Source organism: Lactuca virosa, chromosome 1, assembly GCF_052849685.1.
Source record: "Lactuca virosa cultivar CGN04683 chromosome 1, Lactuca_virosa_CGN04683_v6, whole genome shotgun sequence".
In the NCBI taxonomy this organism is placed as follows: Eukaryota; Viridiplantae; Streptophyta; class Magnoliopsida; order Asterales; family Asteraceae; genus Lactuca; species Lactuca virosa.
Window position 1 is genome coordinate 63282229 of NC_136426.1, and position 17675 is coordinate 63299903.

At 37.5% G+C, this 17675-nt stretch overlaps 1 protein-coding gene across 1 annotated transcript; it reads left to right on the plus strand.

Annotated features, from left to right (window-relative positions):
* The first annotated feature begins 5886 nt into the window (after positions 1-5886).
* SUS2 (Pre-mRNA-processing-splicing factor) lies at positions 5887-16054 on the plus strand. Its single transcript, XM_079073014.1, has 17 exons — positions 5887-6414; positions 7105-7228; positions 7337-7429; positions 7510-8390; positions 9039-9829; positions 9919-10004; positions 10091-10273; positions 10402-11476; positions 11570-11696; positions 11790-12453; positions 12542-12795; positions 12887-13503; positions 13600-14597; positions 14698-14895; positions 14981-15259; positions 15350-15592; positions 15685-16054. Exons 1-17 carry the CDS (start codon positions 6104-6106, stop codon positions 15874-15876), a joined length of 7116 nt encoding a protein of 2371 aa, XP_078929140.1. The 5' UTR covers positions 5887-6103; the 3' UTR covers positions 15877-16054.
* The last annotated feature ends 1621 nt before the right edge of the window (positions 16055-17675 follow it).

Genomic DNA, 17675 nt, shown 5'->3' on the forward strand with positions numbered 1-17675 from the left:
CATGCATCAGTCTATACGATATCTAGAATGGAGGAATATATGATCCATTATCTAAAGGACACTCTCCTGATAAGATCAGAGTTGACAGCGGCTTTTGAAAGCTACGATTGCTGATCAGGTTCTGAAGTCATGAAAATTAGTTATTAGACTTATCCAAGTGGGATACTGTTGGATTAGTATCTAAGTCCATAACTATTTTGGTATGTACTTGACCCGATTATGAGCATGGTCCTTTTGGGTTGCCTTCACCATAGCAACTTGTAGGATGAATTATGGAGATATAGGATTAATTATGATTTATTAATATATTATGAGAATAATATATTAAAGGAGAAATCATATTGTTTAATTAATATTGGTCAATAATTAATTTTGTGGTCAAAAGAGATTAATTAAACTTAGGGGATTGGAATTGTAATTATAAGATAATTGTATTTGGGCTATGGATCACCTTGGAATATAGGTTGGACGGATTCTATGGGAAGCCCATAAGGAATTCGTCTAAGGGATGTTCTAAAAGGAGTCCATGGGCTGCTTAGGCCAACTCCAACCTCATCACTATAAATTACACTATTTTTGTGTAAAACTAACACTAAAACTCTTTTCAACTCCAACCACACACTAAAAAATTACACTAAAACATATTTTAATATTATAAATTATAAAGAATAATCATAAAAAACTAAAAACAATTAAATAATACTATTTAAAAGGAAAAGGTGTTTGGTGTTATGAATAGTGGCCTCTATATATAGAGGCCATATTTCTTTCCACAAAAATGAAGGTCACTTTTAGTGGTTGATTGGAGCTTTTATGATCTCTATAACACAAAAGTAGAGGTCCATTGGAGATAGCCTTAGGGCTTAAGCAGTCAGATTAGGGTTCCCTAGTTGAAAACCCTAATGACCTAACTATATAAGGACCCCCTAAGGCCCCAAAAAACGTTGTGAATGAATCCCTTAGGGTTTCTGGACGTTTTTGTGCCTCTCCTTCTCCTCCTTCTTCATCCTTATTGCTTATGGTGTTTGTGACTCCATTAGAGGTGCAACACTTAAGGCACTAAGCTTTCTGAAGCCAATTACAAGAAGGAATAGGTTGTTATTGCTACATAACAATAAAAGGTAATATCTAAACCCTAATTTCGATTATAGTATATTAGATCTAGGGTTTATGAGCTTTAGATAACTTGCATGTACAATTAGATAAACTTAGATCCAAAGTTTTAGGGTTTTGCATGTGCACCATAGAATTGATGTAGTGCTCATAACCCACATTGAGGGTATCAGAGCATTCCAAATATGAGCTGAGGGTCGGGTAGGGCATGCCAGACTCATATTAAGGGCTGAGTAGCATTCCAGATACGAGCTAAGGAGCGTACCGAGGACTGAACATTTGTATTATAATCTGATGACTAATTGGACTAGGGAGCAAGCCAGACATAAGTTGTGGTCCCCGAGCCAAATATGAGTTGTGGGCCCGATAGGCAAGCCAAACTCATACTGTGGGCTCAGGGGGTAATCTAGTCTTTTAGATGTGGAACCAGTACATGTTGTTATTTGAATACGTTATTTGTTCTTGTGTTGGTATTTTGGGGAAAACTCACTAAACTTCGTGCTTACAGTTTGGTTTATGGTTTCAGGTACTTCAAAGGACCGTGGCAAGGCAAAGGCGTGGCCGTACACATCCTCGGTTTTACAAATAATTTGATATTGGGAGACTCTGATTTTGAATAATGTTTTGAGACAATGGTTTTGTAACACTTCTATTAGACAAAAGGGTTGTTTTGAAAAGTTTTTAAATCGTTGAATTTTATGGATGTTAAAAGTTGGTATCAGAGTCTTGGTTTGAGTGAATTAGAGGAACACTCGTATGAATCCAGTCTCAAACAAAGGGAAAATAATTTAAAAAAAATGATTTCAAACAGTTTTCAAAATAAACAAGGAGGATGCGATGTGTACGATCAGCCGGAGCCAGTAAGTAGACCCCATATTACCACGCAGTTATTTGAGATTATGTTATATTATGATAGAACAACATTCTAGTAATAGGATATGAATATTCAGGAATCGCATGATAGAATTGCATGATATATGATGTCTTATCTCTTGTAGAATGCCTTATTAATTGTTGTGTGACTCTTTCGTGTGTGAACTAACTATTGAGTGAATGTGTTGAGTCACATACTGAATGAGTTAAATGGCCTTATGGTAAGGGATTTGGTCCTGCTGTGCATCTCTTGACTGAGTCCAACCGTTGCAGGATTGAATCCTTTAGCCTAAGATTGTTTAATTTATGTAGTATGTGATAATGTCCATGCGATAGTTATCTGGCACCAATGGAGGGTCGTGGGGCAGTTGATGGTAAGATGAGTTATGTGGGGTCAGACCAGTCGCGATATGTTTAGCCTTCTTCTAGGGAGTGAGGATAGAGTGCATGAGTATGCTAGTGTGTATCCGAGATGATAGGAGATATATATCAGAATTTTGTATGAGAATCCGTCTGATTTTATTATGTTTTAGTGCCAGTCGACTCCACTGCTCGAATGTTGCTTGCTCTGTGTTTTGTGGGACTCTTGAGTGATGTGAGTTAGCTGTTAAGTGAATATGTTAAGTCACATGTAATCAAGCTTGAACAATCTCATAGTGATGGGTTTGACCCTATTGCGCAACTCTTGTATGAGTCCAACTGTTGTAGGGATAAGTCTTTTACTTGAAGGATTATTTGAGCTTTATTACATGTGATTGTGTTCACGAAGTAGGTAGCTGACATTACGAATAGTTCTTCAGCAGTTGATGGCAGGGGAGATGGGGGGTCCTAGGAAGTATTTTAGCGCGATTGTTCGCTGTTGAGCAGGTATCGGAAGTATTATTATGAGTAGGTATTGGAGGACCCGAGATGATATTTGAGGAAAGTATGGATAGGCGTGGAAGGTAGTATTGGCCCCGTACTACTGGAAGCACAAGATCCATACACGAAACAAGGGAATTTTTTTGGGATTCTAAAAACCGGTCGGGAGAGATTAGCATGGTTTGATACAATTATTCGTAGCAGTAGCTCCGTATATGTTGATCTTTAGTATATGGATTTTGGCCCATAATTATAGATAAAACAGAAGGAAATCACAAAGAATAATTCTAAACATGATGGATTTCCAAATGACCTTTCCTCATGAATTCTTGAGTTCATGCTAGGATGAGAATGACTTGATATTTGTCTAATCTTAAAATCCATTGTAAAAAAATGTTGATGACGTATAATGACTAAGGTGCTGTTTGTTTTTTCTGATGTAAAACGTCTGCAGTCTGCGGACCACATCTGTAGACCTCTGCAGTAGAAGAGGTGGACCAAACGTCTGCAGTCTGAAAAAAGAAGACTGTTTGTTTTTTTTAATATTTGCGGGCTACTAAAATAAACTGAAATCTAAATGAACTGGATTTTTTAAATTTAAAGTGATTTTTTAATATTTTTATCACTTTGTTATAAATAATTAACAAATCTAGATCAACTTTTATCTATTATTGTATAAAAAATAAAAATAAAAATTGTATGAATTAACGTATATATTTGATAAAAACCAACAACTTTGGTTGCAAAGTTATAACTAAACATTATAATTAGGGATCAAATAATTTGATACATAAATTGATGAAATAAACTTCGATTTTTTCAATTAAATCCATTAAAAACGTACCATAAATATTTTCTCGAGAAATTGACGATACTGTATTAAATAATGTTTTACAAAATTTGGCAAAAAAATATAAGAATATATTATAATTTTTTTTTCATATTTATATAAACAACTTCAACGACTATTATTGTAATAAATCTTTATTTATAAATTTGTCAAAAATATCATTTTTGTATCGTCGAACGTTTTTTTTTTTTTTTTTTTTTTTAAGTTTTGTAATTTTTTTTCAAATTGTTTATCATTAATAAAGTTGGAAAAAATATAAATAAAAAAAAAACTTAAAAAATTGAAGATATATGTTTTTTTTAAAGCTAGAAGATGTCTGAAGATGTTAGAAGACTATAGTCCACATCTGCGCCAAGAAGAGGGCGCACATACATTTTTAGGTCTGCAGTGTTCAAAAAAACAAACAGTCTGCGAAGGCTAATGTCTGCGCGTGGTCTGCGTGGCGCAGACAGAAGAGGCCACACAGATCTGCAGACAAAAAACAAACACCACCTAAGTGATAGAACTATAGACAACGTCTCACCTGCATGCAAGGCTAGCTAAATTGTATGTAGATTTTGTGAGTATGCATATTATCCTAGATATGAATTTGGAGTTCCTTTGAATGTTTGGCATACATACATTTTCGTTTGGATACTCTCCTATAATGTCTACCTAAGACACTTCTCACTTCATGACTACATGACTTATGAGATTTGGACATATGAGATTGATTTGCAAAAGGTTTAGAAGCATATTGCATTACATCTAATCTTTTTATGAGTACAACAATAATATTTGGATTTTGACTAGGCGATGGAAAAACGACTCATGACTTTTATTTGAAATGACTTATGTTTTACCAATGACTAAAGAATTAAGAGTTTTTCAATAAGATAAAGATTCTCCCAAATGAGGATGATTAAAGACATAAGTTTTATCAAAAGTTTTACAAATTATTTTGGGGATTTCTAATCGGGTGAAAGGAATGTGCCAATTCGTTCGACTTCAAAGGTGTGAAATTTAGGTATTACTCACTAGACATTCTAATAGCTAAATTATATATTTGACATGTATTTAGTTTAAATCAACTAAATAAAAAGGGGTGTTTCACATGCATCATACCACAAGGTAATCACAACTCACAAAATCCCAAACACATATGTGGTTCCACAACATTAGAGATACCTCGACACGTGCGAGCTCAAATGACAGAAAATAAATTTAAATGTGGAAACACGAGTCACGTAGTCTTTCATCCATTCACTAGATTCCTAGTATATAGGTTGTTATTATGAGCAAAAGACTTCCCATTTTCGTTATTATACCAACTCCTAGTTCAAGTCTTTGATCTCCTGTCTCAATTAAGAAGGGTCATGGAAAGAACAGGTTCAAAATCACGATCAATTACTTTTTCAAATCCTGCTGCAGATGCACGGGCTCTTCCTGCATGCCACAAATGCCCTACGAAGAAGAAGAATCCTATAACAAAATGAGAAGTAGCTAACCAACTTCTAGGAGAGATATAATTGACTGCATTGATATCGGTAGCTACGCCACCCACAGAATTTAAAGAACCTAAAGGAGCATGGGTCATATATTTTGCGGAACGACGTTCTTGCCTCAGTTGATTGGTGGTTCACCCAAACCAAAAACCAAACAAACAATTAGGGACGAGTAGTTATTGGTACCGAATTTAAATATATAAGATGATACCCGGTACTTTAAAATCACGAACTTCGGGATTCGATACCGGTGGTAGTACCGAAAAACGGTACCATTCTCGGTATTGTCCATCTCATGCTTATCCTACAAACAATTAGAAACTATATCAAAGTTTTGAAATGCATTTTAGTTTTTTTTCCCTAAAATCTAAGTACCAAATAGGCTTACATTAAACTTTACAAAACTGATTTGGATGGGTTGGATCAACAAATAAATAACACATGCCATATTAGACACTTGATTATTTTGATTTTTAGTTATATTTTTTAATTTTAATTTCAGTATATTTATACTTTTCAATATGAATTTTAATTTATTACTATGTTTTAAACAAAAATGGAAATTTAAATGTAGATTTTTGAAACACTGATTGGGCTAGCCGCTCCCCATCAGTCAAGCAGACGTCCAACAGGAGTCGGTCACGTACACAGGTGCGAACCGCCTTAACCCTCTTTATTTAGGCCCGTTGTTGTTTGTCCTTACTTCTATTTTTCTCTTTTCGACTGAAGGTCTCACTCTGTATCGGGTCAGATTCAAAACCCTAGCGACCGCCATTGAACCTCTCGAAACACCTTTCCAGATTTCCCTCCTCCCATCTTCAATCTCTAGTTCTCTACTCATCAACAACTACAATCCCACGAGAGATTAGGTCGGTTCACTTCGTTCCAATTACTAGGGTTTTATGGTTAGGTTTTAGGAATCATGTGGAATAGTAACAACGGACAAGAGATGTGGAATAACAATGGTATGATTGCTCCTCCTGGAACCGGAGGAGTACCACCGATAGCTCCTCCAGGGACCGGAGGTGCTGGTGGTTCAATACCACCGCCGCCTGCTGCGCAACCTTCTTACACTGTTTTGCCGTCTCCGGCTGAAGCGGAGGCGAGGCTGGAAGAAAAAGCCAGGAAATGGATGCAGTTGAACTCGAAGCGATATGGAGATAAACGGAAATTTGGTTTCGTTGAGACTCAGAAGGAAGACATGCCACCGGAACATGTTAGAAAGATTATCAGGTGAGTTTATCTGTTCTACTGTGGATGTTTGTATGACCTAACGTTTCAGTAAGATATGCGTGCCTCTGTTTGAACATGATAAAGATGTACACGAGTACATCGAGCATGCTATTGTAAGCTATTGTTTGAACTAGTTACGCCTAGTTACAGCTCTCAGCATACTTTGTGGTTTAAGCTCCCTGGACTGCCTCCGATCTTATTATTTGCTTTTATCATCAAAACAGTTCCTTACGAGTAAATATTTTGATGTTAAGTAGATTAAGTAGTAATGTTCAAGGGAGTTGCTTTGGTTCAGTGATGAAGATGAATTTTCTTCATGCTTGTAAATTATAATGTAGGCTTATGCTGGTTGCCCAGTCTATTTTGAATTTTCTTTGAAATACTTCTTGAGACATGATAATCTGATACTTTGTAGTAGTCTGCTTCTGCTCAACCATGCTATGTGATTACCACCTTTAGAAAACATATAAGATAGAATGGAGTGAATAACTGAACGATCCCACTAAATATAGACATCCAGTAGGTTTTGCTTAACAAAAGATTCATATGGTCTATGTGTTAGTCAGATACTTGCTAAATGCATGCCTGGCCGGCGTGTTAGTTTTAAATTAGTGCTACGTTCATTGGTACTGCTAATTTACTAGCTTGTTTTTCAGGATCATCTAATTTTCAGTTTGATGTTCTTTACAGGGATCATGGTGACATGTCATCAAAAAAATATCGTCATGATAAACGTGTATATCTAGGTGCTCTCAAGTTTGTTCCTCATGCAGTCTACAAGCTTCTAGAGAACATGCCTATGCCCTGGGAACAGGTACTATGATTCCATTTCATTTACATGTTCCCTTAACAATTTTCCTCTTACCTCATGGATTGCTTCATGATCTAACCTTTCTTTCTGAATCTTTCTTGGCAAATGTAGGTCCGAGATGTGAAGGTGCTATATCATATTACCGGTGCCATCACATTCGTGAATGAGATTCCATGGGTTGTTGAACCAATATATCTGGCGCAGGTATTCCATTGTACATAACTCTAATCTTTATAAATTAAAAGATTACATATTTAACTTTTTGAATTAATTTGTTTATGTAGTGGGGGACAATGTGGATAATGATGCGAAGGGAGAAGAGAGATCGAAGGCATTTCAAGAGAATGCGTTTTCCTCCTTTTGATGATGAAGAGCCTCCTTTGGACTATGCTGACAATCTTCTTGATGTGGACCCACTGGAACCAATTCAACTGGAATTGGAAGAGGAAGAAGATTCCGCTGTGTACACTTGGTTTTATGACCATAAACCCCTTGTGAAAACCAAACTTATCAATGGACCAAGTTACCGAAAATGGCATCTTTCACTTCCTATCATGGCAACCCTCCATCGATTAGCAGGCCAACTTCTTTCCGATTTAATTGACCGGAATTACTTCTACTTGTTTGACATGGAGTCATTTTTCACAGCCAAAGCTCTTAACATGTGCATACCAGGTGGTCCAAAATTTGAACCTCTGTATCGTGACATGGAGAAAGGCGATGAAGATTGGAATGAGTTCAATGACATCAATAAACTCATCATCCGTTCGCCTTTAAGAACCGAGTACAGAATTGCTTTCCCTCATTTATACAACAACAGGCCAAGGAAAGTGAGGTTATGCATATATCATACACCAATGGTTATGTATATAAAAACAGAGGATCCTGATCTACCTGCTTTTTATTACGATCCTTTGATACATCCCATAACTGCTGCCAATAAAGATCGTCGTGACAAGAAACTTCTAGAAGATGATGATGACGAGGATGATTTCTGTTTGCCAGAGGGTGTAGAGCCTTTGCTTACTAGTACTCCCTTGTATACTGACACAACAGCTGCTGGTATCTCCTTGTTGTTTGCACCTCGTCCCTTTAACATGCGATCTGGTAGAATGCGGCGGGCTGAAGATATTCCACTTGTGTCTGAGTGGTACAAGGAACACTGGTATGTTTCGTTTTCTTATAATGTTCAGCTTTTTAATCTCACTTATATCCAAGTAAATTACAAAAATGGTCCCTGTGCTTTTTGAGTGTTACTGTATCTGGTCTAAAAATGTTTTTTAATACTGTGGTTCTTATTTCAGGGTTTCACATCTATATTGCTGGCACCAAAATTGATATGAAACCTTAAAATAAGGCCCAAAATAGGAAGTCCCAGGGACCAAAATCAATATGACACCTTGAAACAAAGATCAAAGTTGAATAATATCTAAATTTTGGACTGAACACGGTAAAAATTAAAAACACATAGACCATTTTTGTAGTTTACTCTTTTAAAATCACATGGTTTATGTTGAATTTTACAAAAAATGGTTTGTGTGCTTTCTGATTTTGGCCATGTTTTTAGTCTAAAGTCGAAATAATGTTAAGTTTTGGATATCATATCAAGGTATTATATCGATTTTGTTTCTTGTTAATGAAACCTTGAAAAAAGGACCATAGTAAGGAAGTTCCAGGGACCAAACTCAATATGAAACCTTGAAATGACCAAAACTGATGGAGTAAACATGGGTAAAATATAAAACACATAAATCATTTTTGTAATTTATTACATTCTATTGATTTTTACTGTTCTTGTGGATTCTTTTTGCAGTCCTCCCTCATACCCAGTGAAAGTGCGTGTCAGCTACCAGAAGTTACTGAAATGTTTTGTGTTAAACGAGCTGCATCATAGACCACCAAAAGCCCAAAAAAAGAAACACTTGTTCCGTTCTTTACAAGCCACCAAGTTTTTCCAAACCACAGAACTCGATTGGGCTGAAGCTGGTCTCCAAGTTTGTAAACAAGGGTACAACATGCTCAACCTGTTGATTCATAGGAAAAATCTTAACTACCTTCATCTTGATTACAACTTCAACCTGAAGCCTGTCAAGACTCTTACTACAAAAGAGCGTAAAAAGTCGCGATTCGGAAACGCGTTTCATCTTTGCCGTGAAATTTTGCGTTTAACAAAACTTGTTGTCGATGCAAATATACAATTCCGGTTGGGAAATGTTGATGCTTTCCAGTTGGCTGATGGTCTACAATATACTTTCTCACATGTCGGTCAGCTGACCGGAATGTATCGTTACAAGTATAGGCTCATGAGGCAGATTAGAATGTGTAAGGATTTGAAGCATCTGATTTATTATCGATTCAATACTGGGCCGGTTGGGAAGGGGCCCGGGTGTGGGTTTTGGGCGCCTATGTGGCGGGTGTGGTTGTTTTTTCTTCGTGGTATTGTGCCTTTGCTAGAAAGGTGGTTGGGGAATTTACTTGCTAGACAATTTGAGGGGCGTCATTCTAAAGGGGTGGCTAAGACTGTTACCAAACAACGTGTTGAGAGTCATTTTGATCTTGAGCTTCGTGCTGCTGTGATGCATGATGTTCTTGATGCCATGCCAGGTGAGATAGATAACCCTACTCTTTTACCTCTGGACTATGGCTGCTTTCATAGTTTCTAAACTACCCCTTTTTTTTTTTAAAACTTGCAGAGGGCATAAAGCAAAATAAGGCAAGAACTATTTTGCAACATTTGAGTGAAGCATGGCGTTGTTGGAAAGCCAATATCCCCTGGAAGGTATTGTTTTCTTTTACGTTTTTAGTCCTTTCAGAGTTTCAGTCTCCATTAGTTTTCATCTAACATTGGTGTTGAATTTTTAACAGGTTCCTGGTTTACCTGTTCCAATTGAGAACATGATTCTTAGATATGTTAAGTCGAAAGCTGATTGGTGGACAAATGTTGCTCATTACAATCGTGAACGTATAAGGAGAGGTGCCACTGTTGATAAGACTGTCTGTAGGAAGAATTTGGGGAGATTGACTCGTCTTTGGCTTAAGGCAGAACAGGTATATGTTTGTACATATTGCACACACGCACATATATATATATATATATATATATATATATATATATATATATATTGTGTATAACATGTGTTTATGATGTTAATTCTGTTTTTGTTCCTCTCTCTCAGGAACGTCAGCACAACTACTTAAAAGACGGTCCATATGTCACCCCAGAAGAAGCTGTGGCTATTTACACCACCACAGTTCATTGGTTGGAATCCCGGAAGTTTTCACCCATTCCATTTCCACCATTGTCTTACAAGCATGACACAAAGCTGCTCATTCTTGCTCTTGAGAGGCTTAAAGAATCCTACAGTGTGGCTGTAAGATTAAATCAACTCCAAAGAGAAGAACTTGGTTTAATTGAACAAGCCTACGACAATCCACACGAAGCTTTGTCAAGAATCAAACGTCATCTCCTTACACAACGTGCTTTCAAAGAAGTAGGCATTGAGTTTATGGATCTGTACAGTTATCTCATTCCAGTTTATGAAATCGAGCCTCTTGAGAAGATCACAGATGCCTACCTTGATCAATATCTGTGGTATGAAGGTGACAAGCGTCATCTTTTCCCCAATTGGATAAAACCCGCAGATTCAGAGCCACCACCACTCTTGGTTTACAAATGGTGCCAGGGGATCAACAATTTACAAGGTGTATGGGACACTGGTGATGGACAGTGTGTGGTGATGCTTCAAACAAAGTTTGAGAAGTTCTTTGAGAAGATCGATTTGACAATGCTCAACAGACTTTTACGATTAGTCCTTGACCACAATATTGCTGATTATGTCACTGCAAAGAACAATGTTGTGTTGTCGTATAAAGATATGAGTCACACAAACTCATACGGGTTAATACGTGGCCTTCAGTTTGCTTCTTTTGTGGTTCAGTATTATGGTCTGGTCTTGGATCTTTTGCTTCTCGGGTTGACCCGTGCGAGTGAAATTGCGGGCCCACCACAAATGCCGAATGAGTTCATTACTTTCTGGGACACTAAAGTTGAAACAAGACATCCAATCCGGTTGTACTCTCGCTACATTGACAAAGTGCATATTTTATTCCGGTTTACACATGAAGAGGCTCGAGATCTTATCCAGCGTTATCTTACTGAACATCCGGATCCTAATAATGAGAATATGGTGGGGTATAACAATAAGAAATGCTGGCCAAGAGATGCAAGGATGAGGCTAATGAAGCATGATGGTAAACTTCTTGATTTTGTATTTTTATTTTTTATATGTATTTTTTCTTTTGTATCTGGGACTTAAAGTGTTTATTTTTGTTTCTGTATATCAGTGAATCTTGGAAGAAGTGTTTTCTGGGACATGAAGAATCGTCTACCTCGGAGTATCACAACACTCGAGTGGGAGAACAGCTTTGTTTCTGTTTATAGCAAGGACAATCCGAACCTTCTATTTAGCATGTATGTTGATCGATCCTTTACTACAAATGAGAGCAAGATATATTATAATTGTTTTTAAATTTTATAATAATATGTTTGTTTATTTATATGTAGGTGCGGGTTTGAGGTGCGGATATTGCCGAAAATAAGGATGACTCAGGAGGCATTCAGTAACACGAGAGATGGAGTTTGGAACTTGCAGAATGAACAGACGAAAGAGCGGACAGCTGTCGCGTTCTTACGAGTTGACGATGAACACATGAAAGTGTTTGAAAATCGTGTGAGGCAGATTCTCATGAGTTCAGGTTCTACAACTTTCACAAAAATCGTCAACAAGTGGAATACAGCTCTCATAGGTCTCATGACATACTTCCGTGAAGCAACCGTGCATACACAAGAGCTGTTAGATCTTTTGGTCAAATGTGAAAACAAAATCCAGACCCGTATTAAGATCGGTTTGAATTCAAAGATGCCTAGCAGGTTCCCTCCTGTGATATTCTACACACCAAAGGAAATTGGAGGACTTGGTATGTTGTCTATGGGTCACATATTGATTCCACAGAGTGATCTCCGGTACAGTCAGCAGACAGATGTCGGCGTGACACACTTTAGGAGTGGTATGAGTCATGAAGAAGATCAGTTGATTCCAAATCTGTATCGTTACATACAGCCATGGGAGAGCGAGTTCATTGATTCACAGCGAGTGTGGGCTGAATATGCTCTGAAAAGACAAGAAGCCCAGTCACAAAACAGACGTTTAACACTTGAAGATCTGGAGGTAAGTAACTTCTTATCTGCTCATGCCTTATATCTTAAACATTTATATTTGAAGTTATTTTAATTGTTAAATATTCTTTTTATGTCAGGATTCATGGGACCGTGGAATACCAAGAATCAACACCTTGTTCCAGAAGGATCGGCACACTCTAGCCTATGACAAAGGATGGAGGGTGAGGACAGATTTTAAGCAGTATCAGGTCTTGAAACAAAATCCATTTTGGTGGACCCACCAGAGGCACGATGGTAAACTTTGGAACTTGAATAATTACAGAACTGATGTTATCCAAGCTCTTGGTGGTGTTGAGGGTATTCTCGAGCATACTTTATTCAAAGGCACATAGTAAGTTTCACTTACTCTTTTTCATCTATTATTTTTTATTTTTATAGTTAGTTGACCATGAATTTGAGTTCTCAATTCCCTTTTTTTACAGTTTCCCAACATGGGAGGGTCTGTTTTGGGAGAAAGCCTCAGGTTTTGAGGAGTCGATGAAGTACAAAAAGCTGACTAACGCACAGAGATCCGGTCTGAACCAAATTCCCAACCGTAGGTTCACACTTTGGTGGTCACCTACCATCAATCGGGCTAATGTCTATGTTGGTTTTCAAGTCCAACTCGATTTGACAGGAATCTTCATGCATGGAAAAATTCCGACCCTAAAGATCTCTCTCATTCAAATCTTCCGTGCTCATTTATGGCAGAAGGTCCATGAGAGTGTAGTGATGGATCTCTGCCAGGTGTTGGATCAAGAACTAGACGCATTGGAAATCGAAACTGTTCAGAAGGAAACCATCCATCCAAGAAAGAGTTACAAAATGAACAGCTCATGTGCTGACATTCTCCTATTCGCTGCACATCGATGGCCCATGTCAAAACCCAGCCTTGTTGCCGAGTCAAAAGACGTGTTTGACCAGAAAGCAAGTAATAAGTACTGGATCGATGTGCAACTTCGTTGGGGTGATTACGATTCTCATGATATTGAGCGTTACACCAGAGCCAAATTCATGGATTACACAACAGATAACATGTCAATCTACCCTTCACCAACAGGTAAACCACCAGCTGTCAGTAATACTAATATATTGTTTGTTTTGTTATCTAAGTATTTATACTGAATTTGTTCAATGTGTTGATGTGTGCTTTCAGGTGTCATGATTGGACTTGATCTTGCGTACAATTTACATTCTGCTTTTGGAAACTGGTTCCCTGGGTCAAAACCATTACTTGCTCAGGCTATGAACAAGATCATGAAGTCGAATCCAGCTTTATATGTGTTAAGAGAACGCATAAGAAAAGGATTGCAGTTATACTCTTCAGAGCCAACAGAACCTTATTTATCATCTCAAAACTATGGAGAAATCTTCAGCAATCAAATCATCTGGTTTGTGGACGATACAAATGTCTACCGTGTAACAATCCACAAGACCTTTGAGGGAAATCTCACCACAAAACCAATCAATGGTGCTATTTTCATATTCAACCCCCGAACAGGACAACTGTTTTTGAAGGTGATTCACACAAGCGTGTGGGCAGGTCAAAAGCGTCTTGGACAGCTGGCGAAATGGAAAACAGCAGAAGAAGTTGCGGCTCTTGTTCGTTCTTTACCTGTAGAAGAACAACCAAAACAAATCATTGTCACACGTAAAGGCATGCTTGATCCACTTGAAGTCCACTTGCTCGATTTCCCAAACATTGTCATAAAAGGAAGCGAGTTGCAGCTTCCTTTCCAAGCGTGTTTGAAAATCGAAAAGTTTGGTGATTTGATTCTCAAGGCATCTGAACCTCAAATGGTGTTGTTCAATATATACGATGATTGGTTGAAGAGTATATCATCGTACACTGCTTTTTCAAGGCTGATTTTGATCTTGCGTGCTTTACATGTCAACAATGAGAAGGCGAAAATGTTGCTGAAACCTGATAAAACCATTGTCACTGAGCCACATCATATTTGGCCTTCCCTTACAGACGATCAATGGGTGAAAGTAGAAGTTGCTTTAAGAGATTTAATTTTGTCTGATTATGCAAAAAAGAATAATGTCAACACTTCAGCTCTCACACAATCTGAGATACGTGATATTATACTTGGTGCTGAAATCACTCCGCCTTCTCAGCAGAGACAACAAATTGCTGAGATAGAGAAACAGGTACTTGCCTTTTTTTTTCATTTAATTTTTTTATATATTTTGAATGTAACTGTTTTGTGAAGATACTTATTGATTCATGTATGATCTTTATATCTTATAGGCAAAAGAAGCAAGTCAATTGACAGCTGTCACCACCAAGACAACAAACGTTCATGGTGATGAACTCATCGTTACCACCACAAGTCCTTATGAACAAGCGGCATTTGGTTCCAAGACAGATTGGCGTGTGAGGGCAATATCGGCAACCAACCTTTATCTCCGTGTGAATCACATCTATGTAAACTCGGAGGATATAAAGGTAATTTTACTTGTTTTTTTTTTTTTTTTTCTGTCTCTTGGATAATGTTGTATATTTATGGAGGTCTTGCTTTTGAATTGAACAGGAAACGGGATATACATACATCATGCCGAAGAATATTCTGAAGAAGTTCATTTGCATAGCGGACTTAAGAACTCAGATCTCCGGGTACTTGTACGGTGTAAGCCCACCCGATAATCCTCAAGTGAAAGAAATCCGGTGCATTGCCATGCCACCACAATGGGGTACACATCAACAAGTCCATCTCCCGTCTGCTCTCCCTGAACATGACTTCCTTAATGATCTTGAACCGTTGGGATGGATGCACACGCAACCAAACGAGCTTCCTCAGTTGTCACCACAGGTTTGTACCTTGGACTTCATTTTGTGCTATTTATACATAAGGGTATTTTAGTCATTTTACCAATTGTATGAATGAATTGATATGGTACAGGACCTTACTTTTCATGCACGGATATTGGAGAACAACAAGCAATGGGACGGAGAGAAATCGATCATATTGACTTGCAGTTTTACTCCGGGGTCATGCTCATTAACTGCGTATAAGCTGACACCAACAGGGTATGAATGGGGGCGTGCGAATAAAGATACCGGAAGCAATCCGCATGGTTATCTGCCAACTCATTATGAGAAGGTTCAGATGCTTTTGAGTGACCGTTTCCTCGGTTTCTATATGGTAAGAAACATTTGCTTATGTTGTTTCAATTTTGAACACTCGTTAAAGAGTGGGGTTTATTTTTATGATGTATTTAACTTGATTTTGTATAGGTGCCTGATAATGGGCCGTGGAATTACAACTTCATGGGAGTGAAACATACGGTTAGCATGAAGTATGGGATAAAGCTGGGGACTCCACGGGAGTATTATCACGAGGATCATAGGCCGACACATTTCTTAGAGTTTAGCAATCTGGAGGAGGGTGATGTAGCTGAGGGGGACAGGGAGGATACATTCTCTTGAGTAAAATGTCGCCTTAAAACTTTTTCTTTTACCTACTGTCTTGTCAGCTTGTTATACATTATACAATGATAGTGTAAATAAGGATTTTGTTCTATGTTTCTTCTTGTTCTGTATCATCCACACATTATGGTGCTTACAAACCAATATTATTTCAAGGATGTTGACAATTGTGTGTTCATTGAGTGAGTGTGTGCTGGAATCCAAAGTTCATCAAGATGTTGGCCGTTTTTTTTTTTTTTTTTTTTTTTTTTTGACTTTCTTGGATAAATCTCTTGAACTGTGTTACAGTTTCGTAGTCATCCAAAAACATTCAATTTTAAAAATATAAATTGTGAAATCTCTTATGGTCATGAAGGCTGACCTAGTAACATTTACAAAAAAACATTTTAGAAATCAGAATTGAACTTTAATCCAGTCTATTTGCTAAAACCCAATACAATCTTAGTCGAGTTACCTTAAAGGGGCCGAATGGAAGCTGGTCACCAAGCACAGCAGTCTGAACTTGATGATCTAAAACGGTTAGCCCAATCCAGTCTGAAAAGGCTAATGTAGCCTATCCAAATGCGCAACACTATTTATAGCTTCACTATAAAAAACGCCTATCATTATTTTGTCATGTTTGGTGACGACTAGAGGAGTACCGTTGCTGACAAACCTCTTTTAAACTTAGCTCAAAACACCAAGATGCCAGAAGTCGAGATATAGTCGATGCTATCAATATATAAACCAAAGAAGACATCCAAAGCCACAAAAGGGGATCCACATTTTCTGTTCATCAACTTGGAGAAAACATATGATTACAAACCATGAGAGACAATTTGTAGGATACTGGAAGCTAGGCGAGTTTTAGGAAGTTATGACAGTGCTATACATATAATGTTGTGTTTGGATTGCATCAAGACACTTTGCTTTAGGACTGTAGTGAATCGAACGTTCAACGAACCACTTATAAACCGCTCACACAAACACGATTTTTTGTTCTTTTGTTAATAATCATTTACGTTCTTTTATTTACGTTTGTTTATCTTTTTTGGAAAGCGAACTTCCCTAACGAGGGTTTCAGGACCAGCTTTCACGCACCGACTAATCTCCCGCTGCAAACATGAGGCTTTGCCTCATGTCCTGGAGTCATTGCAGGCGAACCTCTATGGCCACAAGGGCTGAGTAGTGCCAGGATTTGAACATGGGTCAATAGGTTATCCACCATATCTTCCATATGCCTTACCAAATCACCACAACCCAAATGGTTTTTATTTTTTTACGTTTGTTTATGTTCATATATGTTTGAGTATTTTTATTTTCCTAAGTCTTTTCTAGCAACATCTATTAACGGATTGATTTTTGTTCGTTTTATATACATATGGTTCTTGATTTGGATGTTTATGTTCATGGTCGTTTATATTTATATATGTTCGTTAAACATCTTAAAAGCATAAGCGAACAGAGAAGAACAAGGCAGTTCGTTAAACAAACGAACGCTAACAAGAAATTATGTTTAATTGTATGTGTTCGTTCGTTTATTCGGTTAACTTAACGAATAACCATGAACAAGCCCTAGTTTGTATTCATTAGGTTCGTTTACTGCCCTACTTAACCTATTTATCTTCACTTTAATATAGACGGGATTTCTCATGAGATTTAGGGAGAGGTGCTATATTATATGTTTTTCAGCTAACAACATTGTTTTGGTGATAGAGACTAGGATTGTGTTTTATATCAACTTGGATGCATAGAGGGCGACATTGGAAGAAAAAAAGGATTACAGATGAACACAATAATAAATAAGTTATCTATGATGT